Here is an 18,890-nt window from a genome sequence, read left to right on the forward strand (position 1 = left end):
TGAAGCCATCTGACTTAGAGAACTCTTACGTCATGATCGCATCTTAATATGACCTAATGCTTCTGCTGGGGAGGGAGGGGGGGCCAGGTGCTCAATGTCTGAAGGTGGGAGGGGGCCCTGGGCAGCAGAGTCGGACTCCCCAGCGTCTGGCCTGAGGACTTCTCCTTCTGGTAAAAGCTGTCCTGGCCGGACCCAGCTGCCACAGCCTGGCAGGACCTGCAGGAGGCGTCCTGAAGGATCCACTGAATCTCATGGAATCAAGTATAGGAAGCTGCAAATTCAGGAACCAAAGCCCTGCTGTGCAAATGATGTCACACAATGCGGAGAGCTCAGAAAGCCCTGCAGTTATTATGCAGGAGAAATTTTCCAGAGCTCAGAAACTTCTTGATCCGAGTAGCCACCATGGCCCAAGAAGAGAGAGGCCAGGCTCAGAACCCGGTGCCTCTGGCTCTTTGCCAGCAGGTAAAAAAGGGGTCTCCTTTCCCCCAGCCCATCAGCCTCTCCCTGCTGGGATCCACCCTGGGATCCCTGCCAGAATCTTCCTTTCGCAGCCTGTTCTGTTTAGAATCTTCGCTTCAGACCCTCAGCCTGGCCTTCAAGGCCTCCCCAGAATGGAAACTCCTTGAGGGCAGGGGATATTTTGTTTTTGTCACTGTGAACCTAGGCCAGGGCCAGTCCCTGAGACAAAATAAGAGTTTAACAAAGACTTGCTCTCCAGAGTGGCTGGATCAGTTCACAACTCTACCAATTATATATTAGAGTCCCAAGTTTCCCATATCCCCTCCAACATTTATCATTTTTCTTTTTTGTCATATTAATCTCAGAGTTGTTTAAATTTATATTTCTCTAATCATTAGTGATTTTGAACATTTTTTCATACACCTGTCAATAGCTTTAAGTTTTCATCTGAAACCTGCCTGTTCATATTCAGAATGACTCTTATTCTTATAAATTTGACTCTGTTTTCTCTGTATTTGAGAAATCAGGCCTTTATCAGAAAACTGTTTCCCAGCTTTCTGTTTTCCTTCTAATCTTGGTTGTGTTAAATTGCGCCAACCCTTTTTCATTTAAGATAACCCAAATGATCTATTCTGCATTTTCCAGTGCCTCTATCTCTTGTTTGGTTGTAAAGTCTCTCTTTTCCATATATCTGACAGACGAACTATTCAATGTTCCCTTAATTTGTTCATGGTATCACCTTTTATGTCTAAACATAAGATTTAAACAGGTTTAAAAAGGGCCTATTTTGACTTTATTTTGGTATAAGATATACTGAGGAAGCTCCAGAATGAGCTGGAAGGAGAGACGACCCGTTCAAACAAATCTAAAAAGTCAGGGTCAGGAGGAGAACGGTCATAATTTTGTAAAATTTGAGCCAGAAGGAAATGTAGAAGCCATCTAGTCCAATGCCTTCATTTTATGGATGACAAAACTGGGCTAAATAGGGAAGTAGAATCTGAACCCAGACTCTCCAGTGATCTTTCTGCCGTATCCTATTGCCTCTTGGGAAGGAGCGTCTTACATAAGATTTCCCTGGCAAGTCCTGTCCACATAAAGGAAACTCGGTTAGGTCTCTCCCTGGCAGCCTGGACCAATCACTGAACAGCCACTGGATGGACAGAGCCTCCACTTTCTGCATCAGTGATGTATGTATAAGTCACTTCAAGCCCTGCCTCAGTCTCCATCCAGGGTATACAGCTTGTCAAAGTTGAGGCTTTGAACAACACTTTCATTTATCACTCTAGTCACTGAGTCACTGGGTGTGAATCGGGCTTTTTCACATGCCCACGAACCACATTTTGCCATTTTAAACTTTGTTTACTTTTAAAACCCTGTAAATGTCAACACTTTTCTCTTAGTGATAACAAAAAGACAAAGAGCGGGATTTGGCCGAGTATCTGGAGGGAACGCTTATCTGTCATAACTTACTTATATAATGGAATTGGAGTCACCACATGGTGCCGTTTCCGGAGGCCGTTGATTGGGCCCAATTACTCTATTGCCCATTAAAAGATATAACTATCATGGGAAAGCTGCCAGGGCTGCCACATGACTAACACCAATAAGCCGCTGCCTTCAAATAAGTCCCACTAAAAACACGAAGCCCCAGAATACTCCTCTTCTCCCAGTTCCAACATGATGACATTTCCAATGAAAGGGTCTCACAGCAATGGTGGGAAAAGGAGAGCTTCTTTGGTGGTGAATTCAGACAGCAGAAAGGTGCCTTTGTATTCAGGTTCTTTCCAGATGTCTTTAGGCATTAACAATCAGACCAAAAATAATTTTAAACCTTTTTGATTCATTAGAACTGGAAATGATCTTAGAGACCAAGTTTTATACAAGAGGAAACTGAGGTTCAGTGAAGTTCACAAGCCTGCCCAAGCGATCCCAGATTTCTCTGCTACTTAGTACCTGTGGATTTAATTTCTGTTGTGCCTCAATTTTCTCTTCAGCAAAGTGAGGTCTTTAGTCTAGGTGACCAAGATTGATTTTAACTCAGTCAACAAGCACTTATTAAGTACCTACTGTGTGTCAAATGCTAGGGATACAAGAGGCAAAAGATTATTCCAGGAGATCACAAGCTTTTTTTGACTTTCTCTCCTCACCTGTCTCCCACATTCTCCACCTTTCTCTATGTCACTGCTAAAATCTCACCTTCTCCAGGAAGACTTCCTCACTCTCTCCTGGACCTGTTGCCTTCCCTTTTGACTATTCCTTTTGATCCTGTATCCATCATATTTCTTTGCAATAAGTTCTTTGAGGACAAGGGCTGTGGGGCGCCAGCTAAGGAACAGGCCTTGCCAAGTCCCCTAAAGTCCTCCAAGTGGTCTCCTCTTGCTTCCGTCTTCCAAGGACTTGCAGCGGGCTCCCCTCTTGCCTTTCTCTGTATCTCCAGCACAGTGTGTGTCACACAGTAGGTGCTTAATACATGCATACTGACTGATTAACCCATATCTGATAATATAACAGTTAAGTTCCTCAAAGAGAGCAACCTCACTCCCTCCTGAGGCAGCCTGTCCCCCTCTGAGATACTTCTAACTCTGAGAAGTTTTACATCGTCTCAAGGCCAAAATAGTCTCTTTGTAGCTTAAATCCAGAATTTCCAAATTCAGGCCCACGGTGGCTGAGTCAGGCTTGACCTCAGACCGATGGGATCGCCCCTTGGGAATGTCTGCTGCTTGAGGAGCCCGGGGGAGCCCCGGCCTGGTATTGCCTTCTGCTCCCTTGTCGCCCTCACTCTCTATGGCCAACCCTTCCAGCCTTCACGTGGCTCCTATTCTCCACTTACAGACTTCCTGCTCTGGTTCAGGCCCCCGGCACACTATGACTGGACATTTGCAAGAAATTATAAGAACCCCATGTCCCAGTCTAGTTACCACTCAATTGCCCTATTTCTCTAAAGTCCAGTCTCAGCTTGTCACTCAGATCCTCAATAAACTTCAATGGCCCCTAATGCCCCTCGGGTCAGATATAAAGCCCTTTCCTTGATGTTTAAAGCCAGCCCCTTCCAATCACTCATTCACAAACACTGCTTAAGCACTTACTGTGTAGGAGGCACTGTCTTCCTGCACCTTGCCCCCCCCCCCCAATTACATCATGTTCCCCAAACATAAGACTCCCCCATCTCTGTTTTTTCATTGGCTGCTCCCATGTTTAAGAAGCTCCCCCTCCTCATCAAGGCACTCTGCTTCTGGGCTGCCTTGGAGGCTCAGCTTAAAGTGTTCTGTGAGAGAGCCCCCAGGCCCATGGCCCATGTGAGCCTCTTGGCTCTGAGAGCCTGCTTGTACCTCCACAGCTTGTACCTCCACAGTTGGGTCGGGGTATGAGTTCTCTGAGGGGAGGGGCTCTGGTCATCCCTTGCATCTGCACTGATTAATAAGAATGGACCACTGACTGACTGACTGACTGACTGACATCATAAGAGAGAATTGTCTGAGAAGTCAATGACCTGTCCAGACTCACCCAGTGTGCAGTGGAGTCAGCTCTTCCTGACTCTGCAAACAGCTCTTTCTCCACCGTCCCTTACTCCCATCGGCCCCAATCAACAGCGATAGGTTAAAATCTAAATTCCCTTTACATCTGCTTTCTATTTTAAGCCACACAAGCATTATGCAAAGTAAGGCAGCCTTATTAAACTCATTTTACAGATGAGGAAACCGGCTAAACGATTTGCTCAAGCTAATCATAGAGGGAATAAATATCAGAGCAGAGATTTGAACCCAGGACTTTAATCACAAATCCAATGCTGGTTCTCTGTTCCGTGTGATCCTGCCCTTTTATTTGACAAATGAAGACACTGATATTCGAAAAGGGCCAGATCTTCCCGAATCCAGGTTTTCTGCCTTCCAGTCCAGTGTCTTCCAGGCTGCCTGGCACGTAGTAGGTGCTTAATAAGTATTAACTGCCTTTACTTACTCCAACTATTTTCCATTCATATCTCTTAAGAACTTTAAGGTACAAAATGCTTTATAGAGGTTGATTATTTCATTTGATCCTTGTGAGAAACCTGGGGATAAGCAGGACAGCAGCAGCATCCCCTTTTTAAAGATCAGCAAATTTAAGTGCAAAGAGTTTCTTAGAAGTAACTTGTCAGTGACCCTATAATTTGTAGGCACTGGATCTGCGACTGGAACCCAAGCTTTCTGTCTCATCTTGGAGACAGAATTAAAGCATTAGGAATAAAACCTTTTGCCATTTGAGGGGGGAGGGACTCTCAGTGGCAAACTTTGGAGCCTCCATATGGAATGAATTCCAATGAATAAAAGACTTTAGGAGAGCTGGAAAGCTCTCCCTTCCCTCCACCCACCTGCAATGACGACCCTCCTTCTTAGAAGCATTAGTTGTTTACTAAAATGATTTCAGCAGAGCCTCCCATCACCCAGTGTGCTTAAAACCCAGTGGTGACATACGCAGAACAAAGGAAGCAGTCTTGTTCATCACATGAATTACATTTAGAGAACGGGCTTTCTTACCAGCTCGCTGAACTCGTTATTGCCCAGGTCAAGCCTCTCCAGCTGGGCCAGTTTGTGCATTGACCTAGAGGAGGTGAGAAAAAAAGAGAAAATCCATTGTGAGATATAGCAAGAAAGCCGAGAGATGTCTTTATGTGGTTATGTTCTTATACAGAAATCATAGCTTAAAATGTAAAAAATACGGAAGCCGTTCTTTGTCCTCGGTCCGGTTCGGTGGCTAGAGGTCAGCCTGTCCTCCGAGTCAACTTGGGTTCGGGGCCCTCTCAGGCCAAAGAGGGTGTCCTAGTGACCAGAACTCTGGACCCCGAGTTCAATAGTACCCAAGACACTTACTGAGTGACCCTAAGCAAGTCACTCAACCAGTTTCTCTACTGTTAAATGAGGATAATCGTGTTATCAACCTCACTGAGCACACAGCAGGCATTTAATACATGCTTGCTCTCTTCTTTGCTTATACAGGGAGGCTTTCCTGTTGGAGGCTAGCCCTCTAGCCATGACACTAAAGGACCTTTTTCATAGAATCTCTAAGACCGGAAAGTACCTGCAAATCCAACATAGCATTTACAGATAAGGAAACTGAGGTTGGGCATGTCCATTGTCACACAGAAGTATGAATAAAGGGAAGTCTCTTGTCTGCATCCTATGTTCTTTTTGCTCCACAGCCATCTTTAAGATTCAATTAAAATTATTCCTTCTCAGTGAAACAACTCTGAAATTCTATATTCCCTTTTGTCCCGCCTTTGCTATTCCTCCCTTTCAGACTTCTATTAATAACAGTCAGCCCTGGATGGTGCTTTCAGATCTTGCAAAGTGCCTTACAGATATTATCTTATCATATCTTGACACAACACTGGGAGGTCGGTGCTATTATTACTCCCATTTTACAGATTTTTTGAGGCTGGATTTGAACCGAGCTCTTACTGACTTCAGGTCAAATGCTGTCTACAGCACTACCTGCCTTTTCATTTGAATAGGGGTTACCTTTCTAAAGAAACCGGAAACTTAAGGGTAGGAGCTCTCCTAGCTCTTTGATTTCCCCAAAGGCTCTAGCTTAATGCCTTTCCTGGCTTTCATTCAACCCAACAAAAAAACTTATGTTCTGTAGGAAGCCTTTCCCAATCCCTTTTAATTCTAGGTACCTTCTGTCAATTCTTATTATTGTTGTCAAGTTTCAGTCCAGTTTGACTCTCTGTTATTCTATATGGGGTTTTCTTGACTGATAATGGAGTGGTTGGTCATTTCCTTTCCAGTTAATTTTACAGATGGGGAAACTGAGGCAAGATGAAGGGACTTGTCCAGGGTCACACAGTGAGGAAATGTCTGACTCTTATTCTATTAATTATTTCTTATTTATCTTGTGTTACACTGACTTTGTGGATGCTAGCTAATTTCCCCACTAAGACTAAATGCTCCTTGAGGGGAGATGTCCTTTGCCTCTCTTTGTATCCTCAGTGCCGGGTGCCTCTGCAGGTGCCTGATAGATGCTTACTGCTTGCTCGCTTGCTAATAGGAGCTCAGGGAGAGTTGGTTAATTTTTGGAGAGAGTAGCTCTTGGTGGCTTGGGGACAGGTGACTGCCCTGGGGACAGGTGACTGCCCTGGGGGCAGGCGGGCTCCGGCTGGGAGGAGGGGCCAGGAGAGGCTGGAGCAGAGCAGGAGCGCTCCTCACCTACGCGCGCCCCCTCAGGTGTCTGCCTGTGTTTATGAAGATGGGGAGGGGTGAGAGACCGAGACAGAGAGGGAGAGGGAAGGGAGAGGAGAGAGAGAGATAGAGAAAGAACAAGAGAGAAGGAGAGAGAGAGAAAGAGAAGAGAGGAAAGAGAAGAGACAGAGAGGAAGGCAGAGAGGGAGGGAGGGGGGGAGAGAGAGAGAGAGAGAGAGAGACAAACAGAGACAGAGAGAGCGCCAGGGAGAGCCAGAGCGTCCCTCGTCCTCAGGACGCCGCCCTGCCGGCCGGAGTGGGCACCTCCTTTCTCGGCTGGCGCTGGGGCAGCTCAAGTGTGACCCTTCGCTTCACTGACACGCCAGTCTGGGAGTGTGTGGGGGTGGGGAGTGGGGGGAGGCGGGATTCAGGGACTGAGGCTGACCCCGGGCCCCACACGGCTTTTTCTGGCAGTCCTCAGGTCTAGGGGGCGGGCTCGCAGTCAGGGGGGTCAGAACTTTGGGATTCGGAATCACGTCCGCGCCGGCTTCAGGCCGCCCCCATCGGAGCGAGTCCTCTTCCCGAGGCCCCGGGGTCTCTTCCCGGCCCCGAGAGGAGAGGGCGGGGAGCGGAGTCCTCCCCACTTCCCGCGGCAGCCCCGAGAGGAGAGGGCGGGGAGCGGAGTCCTCCCCACTTCCCGCGGCAGCCCCGAGAGGAGAGGGCGCGGAGCGGAGTCCTCCCCACTTCCCGCGGCAGCCCCGAGAGGAGAGGGCGGGGAGCGGAGTCCTCCCCACTTCCCGCGGCAGCCCCGAGAGGAGAGGGCGCGGAGCGGAGTCCTCCCCACTTCCCGCGGCAGGCAGCACGGGGAGCAGCTGTTTGGCAGCCACAGCCCGGCAGGTGGTAGCAGAGCGCAGCTCCAGAGCGCGGGGACCGGGGCGGCCGGGCGGGTGGTGGATGGCACAGCGATGACCCCCCCCAGCCAAGACTGAGTGCTCCCGAGGGACCAGCCCAGTGCCCGCCCCGAGGGAACCTGCGGGCCTCCGGCATCCGGGCGCTGAGTGAGCACGGCCTCCCGGGCTCCCCTCTGAGGCAGAGCGCGGCGGGCCTCTCCGGGGCGCCCCTCTCCGAGGCAGCTTGTGGGCAGGGCCTGCGCCGGGGCGCCAAGTGGTGAGGGCGCCCCCAGAAGGAAGGGAGGAAACCAACAGTTAGAAAGCACCTCACCTGTGTGATCTCACATGATCCTCAAATGCACTCTGGGAGGTGAGTTCTTATTCTCTGAGTTTACAGAGGCGGAAACTGAGGCAAAGAGATTTGGCTAAATTCACACAGCTCCTGTCACATCTGTATAACTTTCTCACACACGTGCACATATACAGACTCATGAGATGCGAGAACATAGACACACACACTCTCCCTCCCCCTGTGTCTCTCTCTCTCTCTCTCTCTCTCTCTCTCTCTCTCTCTCTCTCTCTCTCTCTGTCTCTGTCTCTGTCTCTCTCTCTCTCTCTCTCTCTCTCTCTCTCTCTCTCTCTCTCTCTCTCTCTCTCTCTCTGTCTCTCTCTCTGTCTCTCTCTCTGTCTCTTTCTTTCTCACACACACACATGCCCACACCCACCCCCCCCCCCCCTTATACAGCTGGGCAGGGTGGGCTGCCTTTGAAATCAGCAAGTCCTGCTTCGCAGCGCTGTCTGACACACTACCTGTGTGACCCAAGCAGAGTAACCTTTCTCACCCTCTCTTTCCCCATCTGTAAAGTGGGGTACAGTAATAACAAATTACAAATAATAGCAGTGTTGTGAGGAGAAAGCCTTTGCAGACCCCGGAGTGCTCCATGATGGTGAGCTGTTGTCAGTGTTTATCACGGGTGTTCCCTCTCCCAGTTAAAGACAAATCCCTTGAGGGGAGTGACTGCTTCACTTTTATCGCTGTGTCCCTGGCACCTGACACTAAACAGGAACTTAATCAGCCTTTGTTCACTGATTGCTCAATGATCTTCCAGGTTCCTCTGAGTCTCCATCTAGGATTCTCTGTGTCAGAGCCTGGGTTTTCCATGCTGTAATACCAACCCTCTCGCTGGGCTGCCTTTCCAAGGAAGACTCATAACCATATAATGCAGCCCTGCAAAGGACCTTAGAAATCCTCCTATAGTGTAACTGCTTTATTTTTCCAGATAAGGAAAACAAAGCCCAAAGAAATGCTATCTTTCCTTAATTCAAACATGCCAAAATAAATAAAAATAAAACACGATAGTGTAGTTACCAGGGCCTCTCCTCATATACTGGAAAATGATTCTTTAGGAAAAAGTAATACATACACAGATTTGTCCTCCTGCTAATATATAGGTTTTGTAACTGCCACAGGCCTTAAAGAGCTATAGGGTCTGGCCTTCCTGTAGTAAGTACTTTTTTTTTTTTTTTTTTTTTAAGAATTCCCTTCAAAAGTATCTGAGACGGACCCTGTCTGGTCATTGGGAAGTGGATGCCTGCTGTGGTGGGCATCTTTTATTGGGCATCTTTTTCTTTGTACTGAATGAAAATATGTTGTTCCTCTCATTGACTTTCTTTCCAGGCCAGCCCATCGAGCTTCTTCAACTTTTACTTATTTGTTTCTAAACTCTCCTTAATTGAGTCAAATTTATTTAAAAAATAAGAGCCATTCCCCAATTAATGAATGCTCAAAACATGAACTATAAAATCATGCATATCCTTTGATACATGCATATCCTCAGCAATACAATGATCAAGACTACTTTGAAGGACTTAGATGAAAAATGTGTCTCCATCCTCAGAGAAAGAATTGATTGTGTCTAAATACAGGTGGAAGCATACTCTTTTTTTAAATTTAATTTTTCTTGAAGTTTTTTTTTGGTGGGGGGAGATCTATGTTTTCTTTTACAATATGACTTTTATGAAGATGTTTTGCATAACTTCACATGTTCCTTCTTAAAGGGTGTGGGGATGAGGAGAAAGAGAAGTTGGAACACAAAGTTTTAAAAACAAATCGAAACCTCTTCTATCCCAGCTGCTCTTCTCTAGATGTTTTCCCGTTTGCCATTGTCCTCCCAATAACGGGACCCAGAATCAGGTGAAGAACTTCTGAATTGGCCTGAGCAGTATGGAACACAAGGAGACTTTGTTTCCATGACTGGGATGATGTTGTGCTAAGAAGGCAGACATTACCAGGGCTACTAATCCTTTCTCTTTACCAGTTTATAAAGCACAGAGTGTGACGATCAAATGATGAAAATGATTCCATGAATATATAGAAGAAAAAATACATATGAGAAGCCAGCAGCTCCAGTGGTGCTTTATTTAAATGTCTCCAGGAGGAACAATCACTGGTGAGAGGTCTGTTATAGAAAGGAAATTTCAGATTACAGTGAAAGACTGCATTTTCAGAATGCATTTGAATCTCCAAGCTTAGTAGGTCCTTGATCATCCAGAGAAGAGCATGATACAGATATATCTATCTAAATATAGATATCAATGATCTAATATATCTATATGGTATTATATATACATATATATGATCTAATATATCAATAGGTGATACATATATATATATATATGTCCAGATATGACTATAGATATAATCCTACAAAGAGGCGCAAGGAAATATTTTTACAGAAGTATCTTAAACAAGCATCTCTTAAGTGCATACCATATGTTAGGGATTATGCAAGGTAGTGAGAATACAGAGACAAAAATGAAACATTTCTGCCCTTTAAGATGTTTATATTCTGTCAGAAGAGGCAACATGAATGTATATGTACATATAGAATTAATACAAGTTAAATATAATCTTTGTGGGTGTTGCCTTGGCAACACATATACTACAAGAGGAATGGCAGAGAGAAGATCAGAAGGATGACTGTTCCTTCCCATTTGGCCCCGTTGCCACTCTCTGTGCCTCGGAAACCAAGGCTGTGGCTCCGATTTGATGGATCTCTACCACAGGAACAGGGACAGGGATGGAATTCCATCATGTTTTCTCTCTCTCCTATTCTTCTACAAAGTGACAGGAGTACTGGGCCTGGAGTCGGGAGGAAAGGTACTAGAGCTTCATCTGTACATTCTGGGTACAGATCATCCTAGTGAACAGACATGTGGTGGGATTTTAGTGAGGCACTTTGTGGAATATTCTTTGAAAACTTCAGGCATTCAACATGGGTAAAGCTGGGGAAAATGATTTTTGTACATTATTCCTGCAAGAATCATTCAGAATTTCTAAATTCTCCATTCTCTTCTCAGAGATGGAATATCTTTCTTAAAACTATTTTTTTTTTAAGTTAAAAGATCTCTGTGAACATTTCTCCTCACCTCTTGTACTTGATCATTTCTTTGATTTCATTTTTTAGAATTCTGAATCCTTTCAATTTTTAGTCACCATCATCAACATTTTGTGTCATCTTTAAATTCTCATTGAGCAGCCAGGGGAGCAGAGTTAGGATTAAAGTACTCTCTTACCCCCTTGTCACCTGGTTGACCTTGGGCAAGGTGATCTATTATTCTCACTACCCTCATCTGTAAAAATGGGGATAATAATAGCAACTATTTCTCAGGATTGTTATAAGATCAAATGAGATAAAAGATGTAAAATTCTTTGCAAATTTTGTTATATAGTTATTAGATATTATCACCTTTGCTTGTGAGAATTAGGTCAACAGGGATGCTTCCTAACATTCCTTTTTGAACCACATTACTGCCTCCAATTAACCCCATGAGGTTCATAAGGTTATTGACTTTAGTGATCATGTGGGTCAAATAAATAACCTCAGTAGAAAAGCAACTAACCTGGAAAATAGATGTAAGACAGACAATCTAAGGATTATTGGATTTACTGAATACCATGATGAAAAAAAAGAGCTTAGACATCATCTTTCAGGAAATCATCAAGGAAAACTGCCCTGATATCCTAGAACCAGACGGTAAAATGGCCTTTGAAAGAATTCACCCATCATTTCCTGAAAGAGACCCCAAAATGAAAACTCCAAAGAATATTGTAGCTAAATATTGAAACCGGTCAGAAAGAAACAATTCAAACATCGAGGAGCCACAATCAAGATTACCCAGGACCTAGCAGTTTCTACCTTAAAGGACTGAAGGGTCTGGAATCTAATATTCCAAAAGGCAAAGAAACTTGGACTGCAGCCAAGAATCAATTGTTCAGCAAAATTCAGGAAAGAAGATGGACATTCAATGAATTTCATTTATTTCTTATAAAAAAAACAGAGCTGAATAGAAAATCTGATTTCCAAACACAGAACTCAAGAAAAGCATAAAAAGGTAAAAAGGAAAGAACTCTTGAGAACTATATTTCTGTTATATGTATACTTAGAGAGTGCAGGTATAATTTCATTTTATTGTGATAATATAAAAAAAGAAACTAGAAGTGGAAAGGGGATTGTACTGGAAGTAGAGGAAAATGGAGGTGAAATGAGAGAAACTGTATCTCATGAAGAGGCTAAGAAGACCTATTATAATTGAGAGAAAGAGGGGAGGCGGATGAACGCTGTGAGAAAATCATGAAAGTCTGATGTTTGGGTCCATTACAAATTTATGCTACAACAATCTGCATCATATCTTCCCCATGTGAGGAAAAGGGATCCTTTTACACTTCCCTAATTACCTCTTTATGCCATTTTCCATACCAAATAAATTTTTTTGTCCTTCCTCAAAGGTCCTGTGGCTTGTAAACCCTTTGACCTCCCACGTCCCACCTCAACTCAGCAGAAAACTTGGCCACAAAATTCACTGAAATCATTGAAGATGATCATGGTGAACTCCCTCATCTGTCTTTCCTCTCATTTCACATCACTCAGAGGCTTTCCTCCACTTTCTCTTCTTTTATTCCCGACTCACAAAAAGGGCCCTTCTCCTATCAGAGGCTAACCTACACTCAGACAATCCCACTTCACTTTAACAGATTCCCTTTTTGTTATCCCTCTTCTTCCATCACTCCTTGTGCTCTGTGGCCCACAAATGCATCCTTGTCTCCTTTTCTCTCTATCCGCTTTGGATCGAACGAGGCTCACTGACTACCTTTATATATCTCTTCTCCCTTTCATGGCCAGTCCCCTGTGGAAGTCGAGGCTTTCTAACTCTGCCATTTGTTTTTTTTTGCCTCATCCCAAATGGCAACAAATCCCTCCAAAGTGACCAGGGATCTTTTTACGTGTGTGTGTAAGTATGTACACATGAAGGAGAAGAAGATTTAGGACAGGACCTTCAAAGATCTCTATAATCAGCAGGCATGACTTGGAGGAAGACCCAGCAATGGAGAATATAGGGATGGTCAGGGGGCAGAAGGGGAACAACGAAAGAGTAATGTTGTGGAAATCTAAAAAGAGAGAATGTCAAGGAGGACATCCCAGATGGGGTCAGACATTGCAGAGAGGTTGAGAGGATTCATTAGGGCCATTCCCTTTGGCAGTTACTTGTTTATTTTGGAGATGGATATTAATGCATGCTGGGGGTCTATGGAAGGGAAGCCTTACAAACAAAAAAGAATAAAAATACCAAGAGCTAACATTTCTATTGTCCTTGCTGTATGCTAGACCTTGTGCTAAATACTTTATAAATATTACCTCAGTACATATTCATTATACCTTGGGAGGTAGGTACTCTTATTATCCCCATTTTATAGTTAGGGAAACTGAGGCAAATAGAGACTTTAAAAAATGATTCAAAGTCACACAGCTCTGAATCCAGAGCAGAGGAGCCCCTGGGAGGGGAGTGGGTATAATGCTTCAGCCCCTTGAATCCAGCAGTTGTCCTAATGTCAGTCATGCAAAGAGAGGGCTGATTTCTCTCCGACTCCCACAGAACCATAGCATCCCTGGGCCAACTGGGATGTGGCCAAGTGGCTGAGCCCCCATCAGTGAGCTTGTAAGGTCATGGGAACAGGAAGGACACTGCAGGCCTGAAGGATTCAAAACAAGAAAATACAAATCACAGGCCAGCAAGTTCCATTGTGACTTTGGGAAGCGTTCAGGAGTTTAGAGGGAAGCTCTGCTTAATTGGAAAGCATGAAAAGAACAGAGGAGCTCTGTAATTACTAGGCTTGAAAAAAGAAAACATTCCCAGAAACTTCGAGCTGTTGCTTTTGAACAAATCTCATTTTGAGTCACATTAACAATCTACATTCCTTTTTTACTTTATTTCTCTGAATATTTTTCTGATCTCCACTTCCAAGCTGCTTCTATTTCTAACTTTATTTTGAAACAAGACCCTTTCAGTTTGGACTGTTTTGTGTCTTCTCTCTCAGAAGAAAGGGAAAAGTTGCTAAACATATTTTTCTCTTGTCTATATCTCTGTTCTGATTTCCGTTTGTTTTGTTTTCAAAGTAATTTTCTTTCCAGATTTTTTTCTCCTTCCTAACTTTAGTCCCTTTGGTCATCTGCAAAAGGCTGGTAACACTCTCAGAAAGCAGCCAGAATTCTGTGATCTTTTTCCATTTGAAGGTATGACTTGATGCCCTCCCCACACTGATGGATGCCAGGAATGGCTTTTCTTCCTGGCAATTTGTTAATAATCATTATTTCTACATGAAAGTCAAATTGGATTCCATCCAGAAATCAAAATTAGGTATACATTAAGTCAGATGGATTAATTTTCAGCCATTCTTTAATAGAATATCACGTAGAAAAGAAATTTTGGATGGCCATTAGCTAGTTTGCCTTTAAAAAAAAATACCATTGTGGCCACAAATACAGGTGTGCCAATTTTCATTCAGAGGTAAAGAAGGTCTCAACAAAGAGTCAGATAAGCTATTAGAAGCTTAGAATGGGAAATATAATAAAATTGTGACAATGAAAATTGCTGATAAGACGAAGGCATGAAAATAGGGTCCTTAATGAAAACTTGTTTCAGTTGAAGAAATAGCAACAAAAAAGCTCTGAATAATAATTACATTTTTAAAAAACTTGGCTCACATTGACATAAAATGACTTTGACTTCAAGTAACTTACATGTTACGCGTCTGCTGGCCTTGTCATTCTTAAAAATACATGAGGAATTATCTTCAAGCTCTTTACAATGCAGAATGAGATGGGGAGGGGGCGATAACTCATAGTTTCCCTTAGTTTCTGTCAGCCAGGACAATATTAGGTAGGCAGGAGTAAGTCAAGTAAGTGCAAGAAACAAGGGGATGACTTTCCCTTTTTAACAGAGACTTCCTTGATTACAAACTCACTCATCCCTTAAAAAGGGAAGACATCTTTCCCCAACTCTCAGGGATGGGACTGCAAACTTTTGGTTGTTTCCAATACTCGGGGCAGAATTGGATCTAAATCTAATAGTAATAAAGTGCATGGAGTGAAAAGTTCCCAAAGATCTGGGAGAAGACAATACCCCAGGTGGAGATGAGGTCTATTTATCAGGAAGATGACGTCCTGTCTGCCACCAGACACCTATTCCAAAGGTGTGATTACTGAGTCTACAGAAGATCAGCTTATCCCCTAACGCCATCAAAGACAAATACAAATCATTTTTCACTGCTGTCCAATAATTCACTGAATAGTAACCCCCAAAGAACAGTTTTTTGTTTGAAGGCTGGGGACTTGTCCTCAAACTGTATCTATCTGAACTTCCTCGAACATAAAGAAGCAAAGAATGAAACACTAATAAAAATAAAAATATAAATAAAATAAACACATAAATAAAAATAAAATAAAAATATAATTAACCATAAAATATAAATAATAAAAATATAATAAAATAGAAATAAAAACATAATTAACAATAAAAATACAATTAATGCACAATATATAATGGGGGGGCTGCATTTAGACAGCCCATATGGACATACATATTATATGTGGAAACACCTATCCCATCCACCCCTTATTTGTATCTGCCAAGCATTTTATGTTATATGGCTTCTCATTTGACCTGAATCACCACAACTGCAAAGTCAGTTCCTCAGTTCTACAGCTTTTTCTTCCCATATTAATTATGACAAAGTGGAGACTTTTAGAAAGTAAGTGATCTACTTAGGGTTACAGAGCTAGAAAGTATTTGAGCTGATTGGATTCTGCTTATTTCTAAGTGTGGTGATCTAACATGCTAAAATATCAAGAAAAGTAAAAAAAATATTAATCAACGTACATTTATTAAGCACCTACTATGTGTCAGGCACTGTGCTAAGCACTCTAACAAGGTATGCTACATGACAAATGTAGACTTTGGATTCTATAGCCTTCCAACTCTGCTTTCCTAAAACAGTAAAAAGAGGGGCATATGCTCTGACAAAAAGGAAATAGTGGGTGGATATTCAAAATAGTGGGTGGATTTTCAAGTTTTTTTTCCTGGCCTTTCCATTTTCTCCTCTTCCTGATGGGAAAAGGAAGTGAAAAAGGAGGGGAAAGTGGAGACAAAAGTAAGTTTAAGATGAATGAACAAGGTTTGGAAGGCAAAGGAGACTAGCCTGGGCCCCTCCCCAAAATGGAGACTCTAAAAGGGGGTCATGGTCCTGATAAAAACCACATCTAGAAGACTGCAAGAGTTAGTTGCGCATTCCAAGGCAAGGGGGCTCCAGGTGCTAAGGGGAATTCCAGGAGGAGACAGTATGGTTTGGAAGTTTGGCAGCTGGCAACAATTCTGGGAGGGAGGAGATAAGGATATCAGAAACGAGTGTAGACATGATGGTGAGTAGATCAGGACCTCAAAAGACTCTGAAAACACACTAATGCCTAATGCTTGGGGCAGGGTGGGTGGAGGGAGGAAGGGAATTTATCTCTCTGGTCTCCTTTTTCATTCAACACCATTTCAAGTAAATCAAGCCGGTGAACACTGAATGTTGTTGTGAAGGGGCTATTTTGGCAGACATCCATTTCATTTATTAGCAAACAAACACAGGTGTTTCAATAGGAAACATTTCCCATTTGGATTAGGTTATTTCCATCATTACTGCAGAAGGAAGAACACCTATGATTTTTAGACAGTGTGGACAGAATGTTGTAATTTGCAAATCTTTCCAAATGAGAAGTTGTCACTGTGCTTGTGATCAGAATGTTTTATGATGATATCCTAAGAATATCTTTTCTACTCTCTAGCAGAGGCCAACAGAATATTGCCATTAAAATACGATTTCATTTTATTCCTTACAATGAAAAGAATTGAAGTTCCATTTCTTAGATGAAAATTTATTTTCTCCTAGAAGAATTTTAACTCTGTGTTTATTTTAATCAGAATACTTTATTGTGGACCTAAGACTAAAAAAGATCATATGTATGTTCAATAGACTTTAGCGTTCTTATCTGTAAAATGCAAGAGGTGTTATGGGAGATTTCTAAGGCTCTTTCAAGGTATATTATTCCAAGATTGTTACTGCCTGTGTGATCTTGATACAGTCATTTCATTTCAATGTCCATTTCTTTCCAAGTCTTCATTGCAATTTTAAGTGTGCCCATAATGCTATCCTATCTGTTGGTAATAAGCTAGTGAGTATTATTACTTTTTTTAAATTTCTTTCTAACATTTTTCTAAGTTATTTTTGAAAATCTTGTTTAAAAGACAAACTATATCCAGTCCTTGAATGAGCTCTGATATCCCATCCTTGACTGCTGGGAAACATCTTTGGATGATATGTTGTATTCATCTCAAAGAACATATTCAAGTGAGCTCATAATATCTATCTTCCCATTGTGACCCTTCAAACAACAACATCAAAATAAAATCCAACATAAAACTTTAAATAAACCACCATATTTTCTTGGATCACTCTACCATATGCTGCCTTTGTTCCTATATACTGGCCGTTGAATGAAACTGGAAAAAATTCAGAAACTGTACTGAACAAATCCGCTACGAATTTATGTTTCATAAGCCCAACTAGGCTCTCACTATGGCAAGGCAATCATTTTTTATCTTCTGAAATATCTCACTTATTACAGGTCCTTTTTAAAAGTTTTTCAATCCTCCTCCAATCTCCCATGATTTCCTACTCCCTACTCTCATTGACTTCCATGGTTTCAAGGATCATCTCTTTGCTGATGATTCTCAGATCTCTCTCCCAACTTCAACAATTGCCTTCTGGATATCTCAAACTGCATGTCCTGTAGATATCCTAAACTTAGTATGTCAAAAACTGAACTCATATTTCCCCCTTCTCTTTCAGAACTTCCTGGGGGTACCTCCATCCTTCCAGGTCCCTGGGTTCACAACATATGGATCAGCCTCAACTTTTCATTTTATTTCTTCTGTGCAGCCAATCTCTTGCCAAATCTTGTAGATTTTCTCCTCCACAACATCACTCACAAATATCTCATTCTTTCCTATGACATTGATGCAGGCCCTCATCATTTCAGGCCTGGACAGTTGTGATAGCTCTTGGTGGGTCTCCTTGCCTCAAGTCTCTGAACTTTAGAGCATTCTCCATTCAGCCATCAAAGGGATTTTTCCAAAGCATGAATCTGAACATATCACCTTCCTTTTCTTCTCTTTGATGGGCTCCAGTGGCCTCTGAAACCTCCCTGGATCAAATATAGAATTCTCCATTTGGCATCTGAAGTCCTTTATGATGTGGCTTCCTCTATCTTTTCAGCCTTCTTATACCTTATCTCATCTCATTCCCTCTGACAGCCAGTGACACTGACCTTTTTATGGTTCCTCTCCTAAGGCACTCAGGCTCTTGACTCTAGCTGTTTCCTTGCCTAGAATGCCTTCTATCTCTGCCTCCTGGCTTCCTTCAAATCCTACATGAAATCTGTCTGTCTGTAAGAACTTTTTGCTTCTCTGCCTTAACCGAGAGCCTTCCCATGATTATATCCAACATGTCCTGCCTATATCTGATTTCTGAATAGGTGTACGTGTTGTCTCTCCATCAGACTCTGAGCTCCTTGAGGACAGGGACAGGCTTCTTCCTTTCTATGCCCCCATGCTTGGTGGAGTGTCTAACCATAGTGGAGGCTCAAGAAATGATTATTGTCTGATTGACCGAGATTTGCAAACTCAGCGTCATCCTGAGCTCTTCACTCTCCCTCCATCTCCATCCCCAATCAACTGCCAACTCTTGTCAAATCCATCTTCCTAGGATCTCCTGCATCTCCCCTGTCCTTTCTTTCCTGCAGCCATTAACTCAGTTCAGGCTCACTTTTTAACAGGCTAATTCTATAGTCTCCTAATTAGTACTTCTGTTTGTCCTTCCCCCTTCTTTGATCTATATTCTTTTCTATGGCCAGACTCATCTTCCCCAAACCCCAGCTTTGCCTCTGTCACATGAATCATTAGTAGTTCCATCTGCCTCTGGGAAACTTCTCTGCTGAGGATTTGAAGA

General features: G+C 43.0%; 1 protein-coding gene across 8 annotated transcripts in view; it reads right to left on the minus strand.

Moving 5' to 3' along the window:
• Window positions 1–18,890, minus strand: part of LRRC7 (leucine rich repeat containing 7) — a 519,216-nt gene that overhangs the window by 176,347 nt on the left and 323,979 nt on the right. For all 8 annotated transcript variants that reach the window (XM_051999446.1, XM_051999443.1, XM_051999441.1 and 5 more), the window contains exon 8: window positions 4,974–5,037. In XM_051999446.1, the coding sequence (XP_051855406.1) occupies window positions 4,974–5,037 (64 nt within the window). The remainder of the gene's footprint in view (window positions 1–4,973; window positions 5,038–18,890) is intronic.

This window comes from Antechinus flavipes, chromosome 4 (genome assembly GCF_016432865.1).
Source record: "Antechinus flavipes isolate AdamAnt ecotype Samford, QLD, Australia chromosome 4, AdamAnt_v2, whole genome shotgun sequence".
Taxonomy (NCBI): Eukaryota; Metazoa; Chordata; class Mammalia; order Dasyuromorphia; family Dasyuridae; genus Antechinus; species Antechinus flavipes.